The 16811-nt window shown below is 41.2% G+C and overlaps 1 protein-coding gene across 1 annotated transcript; it reads left to right on the top strand.

Moving 5' to 3' along the window:
• The first annotated feature begins 3224 nt into the window (after positions 1-3224).
• Positions 3225-16591, top strand: syn1 (synapsin I). Its single transcript, XM_080433353.1, has 13 exons — positions 3225-3752; positions 5915-5972; positions 7059-7153; positions 7370-7526; positions 8151-8240; positions 8830-8892; positions 9030-9172; positions 9300-9374; positions 9955-10057; positions 11584-11733; positions 13068-13134; positions 13493-14063; positions 15290-16591. Exons 1-13 carry the CDS (start codon positions 3328-3330, stop codon positions 15423-15425), a joined length of 2133 nt encoding a protein of 710 aa, XP_080289479.1. The 5' UTR covers positions 3225-3327; the 3' UTR covers positions 15426-16591.
• Positions 16592-16811: the final 220 nt, after the last annotated feature.

Here is a 16811-nt window from a genome sequence, read left to right on the forward strand (position 1 = left end):
CTTCCTTGTGAGTCTCTCCCTGCTGTGATCAGATTGGCTGCTCTCAGACCAATCAGAAGCTCCCCTTCTCATCCGTGTTGTTGTTATTATGCTGCAGGCAGACGCCAGACGGTGATCACAGGTATTTCAAGAGGTAGAAACTGCAGTTCAACCTACGTATTCATAAATGTTGTAGTACCACCATAATACAGACATTATGGCGTGACCAATATTTGCCAAAGTTAGAGTGTCATTGTCACAGACTACATTTTTGAATAATTTATTATAATTTACTAAAAACAACAGCAACTCCTAAACAGTAAAATCCTTTTGATTCATTGATTGATTGAATAGGATAACACAAAAAGCCCTAGGGGCTTGTTTCCATTGTGGTCCTGTGTATTCAATTCATTAAGACTGGCAGTGTAAAAATAGACCAAAGTAGACCCACACTGAGGATGTTACTGTATGTCATAGCCTGGAAACCAGACAAATCTGCCAGTGCAACATTTTTTTAAAATATTGGTCTGGCCATGCCAGTATGGTCAGAATTCACCTTGTTCCTTAACTTTGGAGATTTATCCTTGAAGTGTAGAGAAATTTAAATTGAAGTGTGCCTTTTGTCTCTCTTCAAGGGAGTCAGCACCTGTCCCCTGCCCCTCCTTCCCAACTAATCTACAATCTCACCAAACTGCATTTTTTCGAGCACTTAGCCCACCGGAGCTCCAGTCATTCCACTGACCTGCCTCTACACGCACACAGCTGTACTGTGAGCCTGCCTCATCAGTAATCCAAAGGCTTTTGTTGATAGCCAGACAAAGAGTCCTAAGTCCTGAAAATGCCGCAGCCATGAGAACAATCTTGCCCGAGCATGCTGGACACACACACACACACACACACACACACACACACACACACACACACACACACACACACACACACACACACACACACACACACACACACACACACACACACACACACACACACACACACACACACACACACACACACACACACACACACACACACAAACTGACCTTCTTTAGAGGCTATACACAAAGGTGGCCCACAGGTGGGAGGAACATACATATTTATGATGTTGGATCTGTGATAAAAAATAAAAAAATAAATTGTGATTAAAGCATCTTTACAAACACATTAGCTATAAACTCATACATGCAAACACTACCTCAATACTGCATACAATTCTATGTCAGTCCCTTTTCGTTTCGTTAAGGATCTGTTACGCCTATTTTCCAATAACAACTGTGAGATACAATTTAGCTACGAGGAAAGACTGGTGTATATAGCACTGGCACATCATAAGAAAATAAAGATCTGGCTGTGCATACAGGCATGAAAGCACCTACAGTACAGTTGGACCAATTACACAGAGTCAAGCTCAGCAGTGCCTCCTTGGGGCACATATTGCACTGGCAAGCTTGACATTGTTAATATGAGTTTTCAGTTCAGTTCAGTTTATTTTCAGCATTGGACAAAAAACAATACGTTGACCGTGTATGACGTATGTATATGTACAACAGTGCAACTTACGAACAATGAACACCTCACCCACAATGTTTAAATGAGTGACTGTCTATTTGCATTGTAGGCTAATGTAATAATTAGCACACAGTGTCTACGCATCCTATTTCACAGTACTCTTTGAATACACATTCTCAATGGGCCGTGCAGCAGTGCAATTTATGAACAATGAACACCGCAATTAGGTGCCACCGTGTCACAATCTCAGACAAGTCCATGGTACAGATAGATGGTCAGAAGCTTATGCTTATCGAGCCCTACCCTCAACCATAACAGTGTTTTCAGCACACTCCAATGATTAGTTTAATCCTAACAGGCAGACTTTTCACTTTTAGACTGCTTTTTATCCATTATAACTTTATTTTGTATGATGAAATTAATACATTAAATCACTATAGCATTGTTTCTCAACCTTTCTTATATTATTTGACAGTTTGACCGATGTTTGACCAATTTTTGCCAGACCCAGGGGGTCGGCCTACATGAGGCTTTGTCGGTCGGTCGGTCGGTCTGTCCCTCTTTTCCTACCCAGCCATTCAGATTTCAACCACAGTTTTTTCAACCACAGTTTTTGCCAAGAATTCCACGTAATGATGTCATCATCACACGACATCATAATGTCGTTATAACAACTAGGGGTCTGGCAGAACCAGGTCTCCTGGTTTCACTAGTTATTGTATAGTTTGTTGATTACTCGTGATGCGGTCTTTTTCTTTTCTTTCTTTCTTTCATTTTTTTAGGTATTAAAAAGGTCTTTAAATTGTCACTTCACTGTCATCTGGGGACCCCGCCCCCCCAAAAAAAAGAAATCACCACAGGTTGAGAAACACTGGACTATCGGACCAAATCATGTCTAACAAGAATGTTCTTGGAGGGGGTCCTTCAAATGAAAAAAGGTTGAGAATCACTATAGTGCCTTAATACAATATCCTAACGACTGTATAGGTAGAGATGAGGTTAGTTTACTCGTATTCTAGCTAATCCACACAACGCCTTTAGTTTATCGCAGAGGAGTGTTACCTCTGTCCATGCCACAGTTTCCATCAGGCATATAGCTAGTGGTAGAGTAACGCCCCTATGTATCCCTCTCTCATCAGCACCACCCATCACAACCTCAGATGCCCCCTTGCCTCAGGATGTTAGCCTATAGGGAGTGACGCAGGACAAACGGTAAAACCGCACCGAGCCTTTGGATTGAGCAGGACTGAGAAGGTGGTGATGCAGGAACGGCGCTTATCATTCTGATATAAGGTAGGTTTCCTGGGTAGCAAACACCCGATGCCCTTCTTGTTAGAGGACAAAGTGAGGCTGAGTCACGTTGGCTTATATTTTGTTTATGCATCAACTCCTGGAGAGAGTCAGTGAATCATTGGGTTCACGAAAGACGAGCTTCACTCATTTAAATAGCTACATAGCCAACTGAAAACTTATACTAATTAAGCTAACGGCTTATTTGTATTAGAAGGTTAATTTCCACCACGATGTGCTTGATTGTTTTTGGTGTCTTCAGGAGCATACTTATTATTAGTCACGACATCTCTCCTAGATTAGCCTGCTGATAACATAACCGAGGGTCTCATTTTATTATATTGTTTCTATTTCGGGGTAGATATTCATTCATTCTTCTTTCTTTCTTTTTCTTTTCCCGCAGATGGGAAAGTAGCATAAAGGTTTTTTTTTCTTCTTCCGCACACAAGTTGGAATTCACCTACACTAATAGGCTACAATAACTGCAGAAGGATTTATTGCTGGATCGACACCCGTTCATCATCATCAGACGGGTTTAAATAAATCTCCATCATGAATTTCCTTCGTCGACGACTTTCGGACAGCAATTTCATGTCCAACCTGCCCAACGGCTACATGACTGATCTCCAACGGCCCGACCCGCCGGCCACACCGCCCTCGCCGCAGCAGCAGCACCAGCCTTCGCCGCAGCAGCAGCAGAAAAGCCCTAGTGCTGCTGCACCACCTGCAATGTCGCCTGGGCCACCGGAGAGGCGCCAGTCCATCAGCCAGTCTCCTGCTCCTGCTCCTGCTGCTGCTGGTGGCGGTGGTGGTGGTGGAGGAGCTGGAGGTGGTGGTGGCTTCTTCTCCTCCTTTTCCAATGTTGTCAAACAGACCACGGCCGCTGCGGCTGCGTCTATACACGAGGCGGCGGACCGGGCAGGTGTTTCCAGCAGTGCTAAGCTGCTCCTGGTGATAGATGACCAGCAGACGGACTGGTAAGGAGTTGAGTTTGCGTTCCCACTTTTAGATCAGTTTGGCTGTTTTCGCCCTGTCTTCTAGACCATTTTGTTCTCAACCTTTTCAGGCCGTGACCCCCCAAAATAATCACATTAGAAGTGGGGACCCCCCATTTTGTTTGACTTCATTCCACAGATAGATATTGTGAAAATAGCAGATCTACAAGCTCACAACGTAGATCTGCTATTTTCACAAGTTTGGCCTCTTTCTTATATTATTTGACAATTTGGCCAATGTTTAGTTTGTTGATTATTTTTTATGCAGATTTTGGTCTTTTTCTTTTCTTGAGGAATTAAAAAGGTCTTAAAAGTCCTTAAATTGTCACTTCACTGTCATATGGGGACCACCACAAAATCATGTGGGGACCCCCCCCCTGGGGGTCCTGACCCACAGGTTGAGAACCACTGGTCTGGACAATGATGACTGTAGACAGTGGCCTATAGAAGGTCATATGATCTATCTATCCAATACTATGGGATGTTGCACGTGTCAACAGCCTCTTCTTTTCCCTTTCTTTTTTTTGAATTATGAGATATCTAGCAGAAATAAGTGAGTTAATTGGGTGGGCCTACTGGCCATATGGCTAATGTAAGCATTCATCATTTCACTAACTAACTATAAATTAACTGTGTGATTAGCTTTAGTAATTGGCTATGATAGCCTAATAATAGGCTACAGGTTTAGCATCTTATACAAGATAAAAAATGTACCATCTTTTGATGCTGTCACCATGACAGACATTTTTTTTGCAATACCAACAGTGGCAGTGGCAACATGGCCAAGGTAAGATTGTCACATCAAATTTGTGTATAAGAAGCCTTATTCCACATTACAAAACTCCCACTCTATCTGTGGCACATGGTGGTGTCTTATAGTTCAATGTATGGTCAAATAATACAACATACTTGCTGAAATAATGGCTATGGTGTTAGAAGCTACCAGCAAGAGGAACTGAAATTGTCTGAAATCTGTGATTGTTAGTGATTTTCCTCAATTCTTTAATTACAGTATTATAGTTGTATTCCTGTTACAAAACACAAACGGAACTATAAATAACTAGAAAATGTGCTCCTCGGAGCACAGGTCTCCGCCAGTACTGTTCCTGATTAATCCTGTCTTACCTATTTATATTACATATTGTCACGTGTCACTTGACCAATGTTAGCTTGACCAATGTTACCTCACTTCAAAAAACATAAATGGCTTTTTGAAGTGACACACCTATTTATAGGATTTTATTTCGTCATGCGTCTCGCTAGCCAATCAAAAGCATTGGTGACAACATATTGTCACGTGTCACGTGAAGCAACAAACTTTTAAACAAATTTCAAGGTTTCAGTGTAACTACCTGGAACAGAATATCCAAGCAAAAACATCTACTGCCCTGCTACTGTACGTACTGTACTGTTCCCCTGGCTGCTTAAATGCAGGGCTACTCTGTTTCCCTGGCTGCTTAAATGCAGGGCTACTCTGTTCCCCTGGCTGCTTAAATGCAGGGCTACTCTGTTCCCCTGGCTGCTTAAATGCAGGGCTACTCTGTTCCCCTGGCTGCTGTGTACATGCACGGCTACTGTGTTCACCCCACTTTGACCTCCTCCGCCCACAAATCAGATCCCAGACAAGCCCTATATGTATAAGCACCAGGATTTGAACCCAGGTCTCCCACGTAGGCCTGTCACAATTATTACATAATTGCCTATAATCGCAATTATTTGAGATGATCACTAATTTTTGCATAATCTTCATAATCGTTTCCATGTCAAACAACATGTCAATGCGACATGTGTGATTGTAGATCGGCATTTCTTTGTATGTTTAGGTTATTTGTCATATCTGCCCTGTGCAATTTTTGTTTGCAAAGCCTAATAGCCAAACGGAAATGTAATATATGTTCCAATGTTCAATGGAAAAACACAATTAAATGGTTAATCGCAATTATTTGCATGACAATTAATCGTGATAGGTACAATTTCATGATTGTGACAGGTCTACTCCCACGTGGAAAACCAAACATCTGCTCAGTCAAATGGAAACCCTCCCTGACTGAGGGAGGTATTGAGCTTCTGTGTGGTAGGGGCAGGGCCACTCTGCTGCATCAGCAGAATATATAATGCAAATCCAATTGTCTTCTTTTCTTCAGGGTGAAAGCCTTCAAAGGGAGAAAGGTCCATGGAGAATTTGACATTAAGGTGGAACAGGTGGGATGCAGCCGCATTTATTTTCCAATTCACATTTTCACACTCTGAAAAATGTATTTTACCCTCTTAAATTGCTATAGTCATTCTAGCCCATAGTTTATTTATAAATAAATAAACCTTGATCGCTTCGGTCCACAGTGTGCTGTAAACATTCATATGAATATTTCAGAACAATTCAAGCTTCTAAAATGCCCTCAGATGTATAGAGCACTCGGGGTGATAAATACATCACAAACCAGTCGACTAATAGCCACAGTATTGATCTGTACACAATTGACCTAATTCATTTTGACGCTTCAATGCTTTCTCATGATATCTCAGTGGAAGACAATAGCCTATAATGTCCTTTATTTTATATTGACGCATATACAAAACGTTGTATGCAATGCAAAATGGATCATTGCAATGATTTAGAAAGATACATTAATTGATCTTTTAATTAACAACTGGTCAATAACCTATTTAGAAGATCACTAGAGGAGAGGTCCAACATTGACACGTGCTGGTGGTATCTAGAAAATACTTTTTCCCCTCACACTGTCATGTATCCTATAACAGGTGCTTAGCAAAGGAGACTTTGAACATTGTAAGATCTTTTTTTCACTGCCTCTGGCACATTCCACAGTTTCTATTTTTGCCTTCCTCTTTCATGTTAATGCTTGAGTTTCCATTCTTTCCTCTCTGGCATTCAATAACTCCATTTAAAACGTCTCTCATCTGGGGGTGAAATGATTAATTGAATTGATTGATGTCTTTGTATTTGAATAATCTGTTTAGTATCATGTAAATATATCTAATATACAACTTTGCCAAAATGTGAATGCTTGTCTTTTTTTGCCATACTATAAAATGAAAAGTTGGACTAACATATTGGGCAATTTCAAGACGTGTGCTTCAGTTCAAATAATGTGACGAGCATTCACGATTTTGGCACACTTTACTATTTGCTTATTTATTATTCCTTTCATGGTCTACATTAATTGATTCACAATAGAACAATAGATAGACCTATAATAGATTTGAAAATGATCTTCAGTTTCTAACCCTGCTATTATGATTGCAATGATTTGTATGGTGTCCTCTTAGGCGGAATTCAGTGAAATCAGCCTGTTGGTCCATGCTACCACAGCCACCTATAGTGTGAACATTGACGCCTTCAGGAACGGGCATAAGTTTACTAAGTAAGTGTTGGCAATGTAAACGTATGTTTTCTCATGCCAATAAAGCCCTTTGAATTGAATTGAAAATTGTGTGCTAGATTATTTCATGTAGTTAAGCAAATACGTCTGGATTTAATGCTGATTAAAAACTGTTTTGGTGAAACCTTTCATAAAAATAATATCATAACTAATTCAATTTGTGTGGTTTAATATTTTTCTAATGTCCTCTATCCTCAGGTCCATTAAGCCAGACTTTGTACTGGTTAGACAGCATGCCTTCAGTATGGACAAGAATGGAGACCATCGCAACATGGTGATTGGACTGCAGTATGCTGGGGTGCCCAGTGTAAACTCGATGCACTCGCTCTATAACTTCTGTGACAAACCATGGGTGGTAAGTATGGACGAATCTCTGCCTACATCGTCAATCGAAGCCCTTTATTAGGGGTTAAAGCCAGAAGGGCTGAAACTGTTTTTGTGCCGGTTTATTATTTTTCGCCTTCAGTGTTTTTGCAAATTTCCATGAGATGAGAAATGTGTTCAATATTTGCAAAACATGACCCAAATGATCAAATGGGGCATTGGTCCTCCTACTCTGTGAGTCAGATTTACACAAAATTGCTACTTACATACATACAGTACATACATATACATAGACTTGTCCTCTACACTACTAATGTCTGTCTACACATTTTTCATATTTTGTTATTGTTAAGAATAGGCCCTCCCACTAATTTTGGAAGCCAATTACAGTTAAATAGTAAATAGTTAAATAGTATGGAATGTTAAATAGAAAGAATGTAAAATTAAACTGAACTGAACCCTAAGTGCCTCAGAGTATTACAGAGATTTACATTAATTACTCACAGTATTTTTTGTGTACTTTGTGTATAATACATTACATAATCTAAAGTGTTGCCATTATTTGCATATTGGATTCAGCTGAAGGGATGCATATTTAAGGAATAATACTTGGACTAAAAAACGATACATCCTAAAGAGCTGTGTCTCTCTCCAGTTTGCGCAGATGTCCAGACTGTACAAGCAACTAGGTCCAGAGGAATTCCCACTGATTGAGCAGGTTTACTATCCAAACCACAAGGAAATGGTGAGCCTTTTGCCATCTGCTCTGCTCCGTTCTCCTCCCCCCCTCCTGCCTGCCCTGGCGAAGCTGTGTCCCCTGACTGGAACAGTCCTTAAAGGGCCATAAATATTGACAATTCATCCTCCTCCTTGGGTCACTGAAGATGTTGGGAGGGCAACTTGCCTCTTTCTCATCAATATTCCATCTAATTTGGCAGCTGGTCTCATTCTTGGGGAAATGTATCCGTTTTAGGGCTCTCTGTAGAGGCAAAGTCTTTGATTATTCTACTGCCATTCTGTTGTCAGTACAACGGTAAGAATGCGCCAGCGTGCCGCCCCCTCCCTGCAGCCACAATTTTGCAGTGTAGGGCTTGCTAAAGCCATTTAAGCCATTAGCATGGATCACATCATTCAATGTTGAATAAAAATAAGAAGAACAAAGTAATTTGGCAGAATACTTTTTTATAGGCTTTGTCTTGGCAGAGGTGGTCAAGAAATGCTCCTTATTTAAATGTTTACACATTGAAATGGATGAGAAAATGAATTTTGAGGGGGGAAAGTTAATTAACACCAGTTGAGCTGTGCTGATGAGATGTGTGGTGTTTGTGTTCCAGATTACCGCCCCTGGGTTCCCTGTGGTGGTGAAGATGGGCCACGCTCATTCGGGAATGGGCAAGGTGGGACCAGTGGGCTCGCTCACTCATTTAATTATGAAAGCCAGGGAATATGTGTCTTTAATTATGTTTGGGTTCTGTTTATGCTTTACAGACCAATGGTTGTATCCTACAGTAACTGGAACCTTTGCTTCATTCAGGTTAAAGTGGACAACCAATCTGACTTTCAAGACATTGCCAGTGTTGTTGCTCTGACCAAGACATACGCCACATCCGAACCCTTCATTGATGCAAAGTACGATGTTCGCATCCAGAAAATAGGGAACAATTACAGGGCCTACATGTAAGTCGAATTATATATACAGTATATATATATAAATATATATATGTATTCATCAAGGTCTGCAACTGTATGTTGTAATATTGATTATGAATGACACAGAAGACTAAATATTCATTTTGTTTAACAGGAGGACATCCGTTTCTGGCAACTGGAAAACCAACACTGGATCATCTATGCTAGAACAAGTGGCTATGTCAGATAAGTAAGCTAAGCACACACTGGCCACATTCATGCTGCAGCTAAATACACTTGTCACTTCTCAGGGGGTTGCTAATGCTAAATAGGGTTAAATACACTCGCAGTTCAGTTATGAACAGCCACATTCTAAGACTGAAGTCACTACCTGAAAGTTTCAGGTTTTTTCAGTTGAAAATACTTGAAAATACATTTTTGTCATGTTAATCTTAAAGTTAATGTTAATATTCATTGTGTGATGAAGAAAATGTTTTCAAGCGCTTGTCTTAAATAAACTGACCAGGAGGAAAAGGATATGAAGTTGCTTGTCGGTTTATGACAACCCAACGGATAAACTCATTTAGCAGCCAAGTGAGCTAAAAAGATTCTCTACAGCAGATGGAAGTTGCTATCTTTGGTCTGTACTATTGCTATGGTTACATTCATTGTCCATGACTATAACGAGATTGGCTAAAAGGAATTGCAATTACCTGTTCGTACACAGTGCCCACTTCACTCTGCTCTGCTGTAATATGTACAATGTAGTTCGGTATTCACTCTAAATACAGTATGAGTGTGTACTAACAGTGTTTTCAATTCTAATGCAGATACCGACTGTGGGTCGACTCTTGTGCCGATATCTTTGGAGGGTTGGATATATGTGCTGTTGAGGCCCTACATGGTAAAGATGGCAAGGACTACATCATAGAGGTACTGGAATAGAGTGTTGGCCTGTCATAATCCTATATTAAAATTGCCTAGTGGGTCAACCGATGTTAACGTAACATGCGGACCTGCGAGGCTCACCGTCGCTCCGATCCGCACCAAACTTGGCACCAACACTAGTCAGGGGTCTGCCATCAGAATAGCCACACCTGGTGGGGCCCCTGGGTGCCACAGGCGCACCATTGCTCTGCCCCCTCTGTGTTCCCATTGTCTGGGGTTTAAACTCCAGTTTGCATGCTAAAGGCCAGAAACTTGGTATGTGCTCTTAAACTGCCAATAGGGACAGGCTGTTATTGCTTAAGCCCCGCCCCCTCTGTGTTCCTATTAGCTGGGCTTTAAACAGCCATAACTCCAGTTCCCAGCATGCTAAACCTGGGTGCTGCAAGTACATCGTTGCTTGGCAGCAGTGTTATCAGGGTTTAACACTTCAAATGGCCATACTTCGGTGACCATTGCTCTTATCAGCACAACATTCCTATGTTGTGCTGATAAGGTGTAAATCTAGTTAGAACAAGGCAAGGACTACATCATAGAGGTACTGGAATAGAGTGTTGGCCTGTCATAATCCTATATTAAAATTGCCTAGTGGGTCAACCGATGTTAACGTAACATGCGGACCTGCGAGGCTCACCGTCGCTCCGATCCGCACCAAACTTGGCACCAACACTAGTCAGGGGTCTGCCATCAGAATAGCCACACCTGGTGGGGCCCCTGGGTGCCACAGGCGCACCATTGCTCTGCCCCCTCTGTGTTCCCATTGTCTGGGGTTTAAACTCCAGTTTGCATGCTAAAGGCCAGAAACTTGGTATGTGCTCTTAAACTGCCAATAGGGACAGGCTGTTATTGCTTAAGCCCCGCCCCCTCTGTGTTCCTATTAGCTGGGCTTTAAACAGCCATAACTCCAGTTCCCAGCATGCTAAACCTGGGTGCTGCAAGTACATCGTTGCTTGGCAGCAGTGTTATCAGGGTTTAACACTTCAAATGGCCATACTTCGGTGACCATTGCTCTTATCAGCACAACATTCCTATGTTGTGCTGATAAGGTGTAAATCTAGTTAGAACATAATCGACTAATCACAATTATTTGAGATAATCGCAATTATTTTGCATAATCGTTTCCAAGTTGAAACATTTTCACACATTTTCAAATATATATATAAAAGAAGAGAAAATAGCAGATCTACAAGATCGGCTATTTCCAATTTTTTTTCATTTTACTTTCATTTTACTTTTTTTTTTAAAGTATAAGCTTATCAAATATGTCTGGAATTTTTGTTTACGAAGCCTAAAAGCCGAACAGAAATTTACATTTTATGTTCCCATGTTCAATGCCAACAACACAATTAAAACGTTAATCCGCCATTATTTGTATTACAATTCATCGTCAAGTAAAATGTCATTATCATGACAGCTCTATTAGGGTGTAGTATACTTCTGAAGATAAAGGTAATAACTGATAATTAGTGTGATGAAGAAGAACATTATGTAAACATGTCATTGTGCTGTCCTAGGTGGATGACTGCTCTATGCCACTGATTGGGGACATGCAGGATGAGGATCGTGTTCAAATTGTGGACCTGGTGTTGTCTAAGATGAACCTGACTATTCCACGCACCTCAAGCCCTTCCCTGGTCCGTTCCACAACAGGACAGCCATTGCAGGTATAGCTGGAAGCTATGCTTGCAGCAATAGACAGTGTAGTCAGGGTTCGATTCGCTGGAGGGGGGATAATCCAAGCCTCTGATTTTAATATTCCCCCACCTCTCGTCATTCTTTTTTTCGCTGCTGGTTTATCCCATGATTTATCCCTTCTAGTCCGACTGAATTAAAAACATGCATCTCCTTTAAGGAAATGTGCACTGATATGTTTGATATTTATGTTTGATAATATCATAATTTAATTAAGCATTTATGTTAATTACATGAACCCTGGTGACCCTATTTTCAGCAAATTTTCAAATCTTTTCATTCTTTTTTTTATTATTATTTTTTTCCCAAAAAATAGCAAATATACTGTAGATCTACAAGCTTACATCGTGTCCCAGTGCAATGCATTGTGAGTAGATTGTAGATCGGTTATTGTCGCTGTTTGTTGTATGACGAAGTATATAGGGCTACAAGTATGTAGTGACTATTGCTATACTCAAAAAGCCACTGAAGGCCTGCTAGTGATTCTTCAGAGCATTTTTGACTTGCATGTAGTGACTATTGCTACTGGGTCTAGACTGTTTTGGATGTGTGCACTCAATACATAACAATTTCTGTTATTTGCAAGAAAACGTATTGCTGACAACTGTCCAACAAACAGGCTGAGCATGGCTACACAGTCAAAAACTGTCTGCTCCTCTTAGTCAGCGCAACTTGAGCTCCCCAGTATATGCCCTATACGACTCCCAGTGGCCAAGAATAGTGGTGCAAATAGGGAAAACGAAATAACAAATACACATTCCTATGGCTGTAAAATTGCACATGGATGACTCAGCCTTTATGTGTGGTCTGCATATGGCATTTTACCTGATGTAGAAATATACCATTCCATGATTAAAGGGTGACTTTGAGGACCCCCTCGAAAATGAGATGCTGCATCTCAAGGGGTTTCTCCTCTAGTTAAATTTCTAAATAAAATATAAATAAATGTTTGCCTATTTTTAACCCAGATTCTACCATTCTATTGTGAGGAGGACATGTGAAATGTACATAACACTTCCCACTGTATGTAAAACCATGCATTTCAACATATTTTACGTAGGCTGGTGAAGATATTCTAGCGCCAATACACAGTTGGGAAGTGTTATGTCAAATGTTCATGTTCTCTTTACAAGAGAATAATAAGATTCAGGTTAAATATCTACAAAGTTGCAATGACAATCTAGGGCAGGCCTTAAACATTGTTCACGTCCTACATTAGAGACTATGGCTGAAACAAACTTGTCTGATGCTTTTTTCTTAAACTTTCTAAAATGTCTTGTGGTTTTACTTCCTGTATTCCTTGTAGAAAGCACCGTCTCCCCAGCCTGTCTCTCAGAGTAAAGTACCACAGACACAGCGCCCTCCAACCCAGGGTAAGAGTATGCATAATTGACACAACAAAATAAATGAGTTATTAGTCCTTGCTTTTCTTCACTATTTCTGATTCAATTACTCTTTTGTAGAAGGCAGTCTTTAGAAAAGAGTGAGATATTTGATGTGAATGAATGAATGAATGAATGGTTTATTTTTCTTATTTGTCTTCGTTTACAACAATCAAAATACACTTGTGTGGACTAACAAGAAAATCATCATCATAAATGTACATACATGTACCAACTCACACACAAAATCCAAATTCAATGACTGAAAAAAAGGATTAGGCTGAAGCACAGTTCTTATTCTTTACCTATGCTTTAATATCTGATGTGACAACAGTTCTGTTTTCCATAGGTGGTCCCCCCTCTCAACCACGCCCCCCACCTCAGGGCCAGCCTCCTGCTCAGACCCAACAACCTGCTGCCAGCGGCCCCAACACCAGTGACCCAGCCAGCCAGGGACATCAGGCCAAACCCAACCAAGGGCCCGGAGCCCAGCAACGGCCACCACCGGGTCAGGGCCCCGCTCAAGGCCAGAGACCTCCCTCTGATCAGGGTTCCCCTCAAAGAAGCCAGGGAGATTCCCCTCAACTTCAGAGGCAACAGTCGGGCTCCCAGCAGCAGAAACCATCTCAAGGCCAAAAACCTGCAGGCGGCCAACCTCAGCAGCAGCAACGACCCCCGCAGCAGAGGCCCAGTCAGCCCCCGAGGCAGCAGTCGCTGGGAGGCTCTCAGCAGCAGCAGCAGCAGCAGCAGAGGCCTCCTGGCCAGCCAGGTCGCCCCGGAGCAGCTACCACCCAGCAGCCCCGATCCGCTGGCCAAGGCCAGGGTGGCCCGGGAGGACGACCCCCTCTGCAGCAGAAGCCTCCACCCCCACAGAGGGCCAGTCAGGACAGCCAGGCTATGGGCGGCTCACCGCAGCTGAAGTAAGTCATTTTATAGTCTAAATGAAGAGGAATCCCGAGTTACCTCTCATTGTAGACGATATAACTTCCCGACTGGCCAGACGGGTCACTCTTTGCCTGCATCAGTATGTGCATGTCACAGTTTGACCCCTTTGCTGCTATTGGACGAGCCCCATGATCCATACTCGAGTGAGCATGTTTTAGTGATGCATATGGATTTTTTTATTTTATTTTTTTCAGTTCAGTGCTCTCCCAGCACTTTCACAGAACATGCATTACTGAATGCCTGGAATGATTGTGTTACTTTGACACTTTCCAAACAGAGGAGGATCGCTTTCAGATGTCCATTACATTATTAATCATTATCCACTCAGTTCTATCAGTCAGAAATATTAAATTCCATACCACTGATGGCCCAACCTCTACTTATGTGTCAGTTCACATTAGGCATCAACAATAAAAGTGTATGGACTGCACAATTTATTGAGCTAATTAAATGTATCCATAACTGTATCACTCCAATTATTTTTTGACAATGCATTTCTGCTGTACATATTTTTTTAATTAACTCAAAAAGAAAAGGAAAAAGAAAAACATCTAAACTAACAATTTTATTTATTGACATAGTCATCAATATTACTATCACGTGGAATGATTGTGAATAATGTATCTTGATTGAATTTATGTCACAATATTTGGTAACTATAAACATTTGCATTGATGGCCAGAAATTGTATTGGGGGAAAAATAACCCTTATTTTTTTATCTAGAAAGTAATTTTGTACTTTTTAAATATACATATTTTATGCTATGAATTCTGAATACTGGTGATCAATGCAAAACTATATAAAGCGGTGTAATTATTGACATTGCAATGCCAGTGTACACATGCTGGAGGGCACAATACATTTTACTGCTGAAGTTAAGTCAGCACAAATCACAAGTGCTAAGCTATATTGCATTGTGCTCTCCTGAGACATTGAGAAACGCTTGTCAATAATCCACTATGAGAATGCATGGCTGTGCATCCAGAAGTCATTCACTATTTATATCATGTTCAAATGCTACCTTGAAATGATAAAATAATAATGAATGTCACGATATAGGAATGCTCTCTTGTCATCTAGAGATGAACCTTCGCTCTCTCTACCTCTTGCCATTACATGCTCCGGTCCCATTTCCATGGGTTTGCTGCATGACGTTAATAGCTTCTTCCTCTCCTCTATTGCCATTTCCTCTCTTTATAGCAAGTCCCAGTCTCTTACCAATACCTTCAACATTCCAGAAACCCCAGCACCGAGGCCCAGCCTTAGCCAGGATGAGGTGAAGGCTGAAACCATACGCAATCTACGCAAATCCTTTGCCAGTCTCTTCTCAGACTGAGATGGCATAAGCCCTCTTCCCACTCACTGCAGATTGAAGGACTGGTATCTTCTTTCTCCAACAAACAAGGACCAACAGGACATCAGGACATTGACCCGGAAATAAATGCACTCATCCACTGCCTAAGTACACCGTAAATTCCTGAGTGTTGATTTCACTCTGAGAGTGTACTGTACAAATGAAACCAAATTGGTCCATTAGGCTTTGTTTGCACACGCTCAGATTAAATGAACACTCAGGATTTTGCTGTGTAGTTTAAATGTTTGGAGAATAGATACATTATACAATATATAAGTGCATATATTGGAAACATTCCTTTACAAGTTCAAGTAACTCACATAATGATTTTGTCATGTGTGCACAAGCACACACTTGAGTGCCCATTTATGCTATTCAAACACATACACATACACACACACACACACACACACACACACACACACACACACACACACACACACACACACACACACACACACACACACACACACACACACACACACACACACACACACACACACACACACACACACACACACACACACACACACACACATTCCCACACAAGATAACAATCAAACTAGTGTTCCCACTTGTTTTCAGGTGCCGTAAAAGAAATCAGTGATTGTTATGTTTGAGCTTCAGTTGGTCCTTAATTCATACATCAACTCAGAACAGCTGCACATAATGAATGTTCCGTGTTAGCCAACGCTAGACTGTTTGAGCTGTTGACCACTCTTGGTGATGTTTTATCTGCATGTCAGCAGGAGTCACCGGTTGCAATTTTCAACCTGTGTCATTGGCGCTTGTAATTGTGTCTTTGTAGCTTAAGTCGCTAGTATAGTCGCCTAGTAGGTGTTGTGAGAATGTCCTTGCTAAACCCCCATCCCCACTCCCTGCCCCTCTCTTTTTTGATACACGGTGAACAAAAGCCCTATAGCACTAGTCTACACCTTGAAAGCATGCCTTATTACACCTACAAGAGTTGAGTCAGATCAAATGGATTTGTCTCAGGGATGTCCTATTGATTGTGACACTCAGGGTGAGGGTCTTTCAATGTGATTGTATGTCGTTGCTGCTACTGTTGCTGATGACAATGTTCTGCTGGTAACGAAAGGAAAGGCACGTGTTTTTACATGTAGAATGTATATATTGAATGAGATGCACAATTGCACAAATAGTATATAATAAAATAATACTTGAATACAATGGCACAGACTGATGTATCAAGACTATTTTTTAGGTTGGCAGTTGACAAAGCAACAAATCCATTCTCCATACTCTGGCCATCACATGGGCCTGGGATGCTGCTTTGTATGTGATGGGTACAGTACGTTACAGTAGGACATACTACAATCATTGTGTGTGAGCAATGGAGTGTATTTA

The sequence above is a fragment of the Gymnoscopelus braueri genome (assembly GCF_963280865.1).
Source record: "Gymnoscopelus braueri genome assembly, chromosome: 7".
Classification (NCBI taxonomy): Eukaryota; Metazoa; Chordata; class Actinopteri; order Myctophiformes; family Myctophidae; genus Gymnoscopelus; species Gymnoscopelus braueri.

Excerpts from the sequence above, each read along its gene's own strand:
- syn1 (XM_080433353.1), top strand. The coding sequence starts at position 3,328 with ATGAATTTCCTTCGTCGACGACTTTCGGACAGCAATTTCATGTCCAAC. Across the intron at positions 3,753-5,914 it reads GATGACCAGCAGACGGACTG|GGTGAAAGCCTTCAAAGGGA; the intron begins GTAAGGAGTTGA and ends TCTTTTCTTCAG. Across the intron at positions 14,064-15,289 it reads GGCGGCTCACCGCAGCTGAA|CAAGTCCCAGTCTCTTACCA; the intron begins GTAAGTCATTTT and ends CTCTCTTTATAG.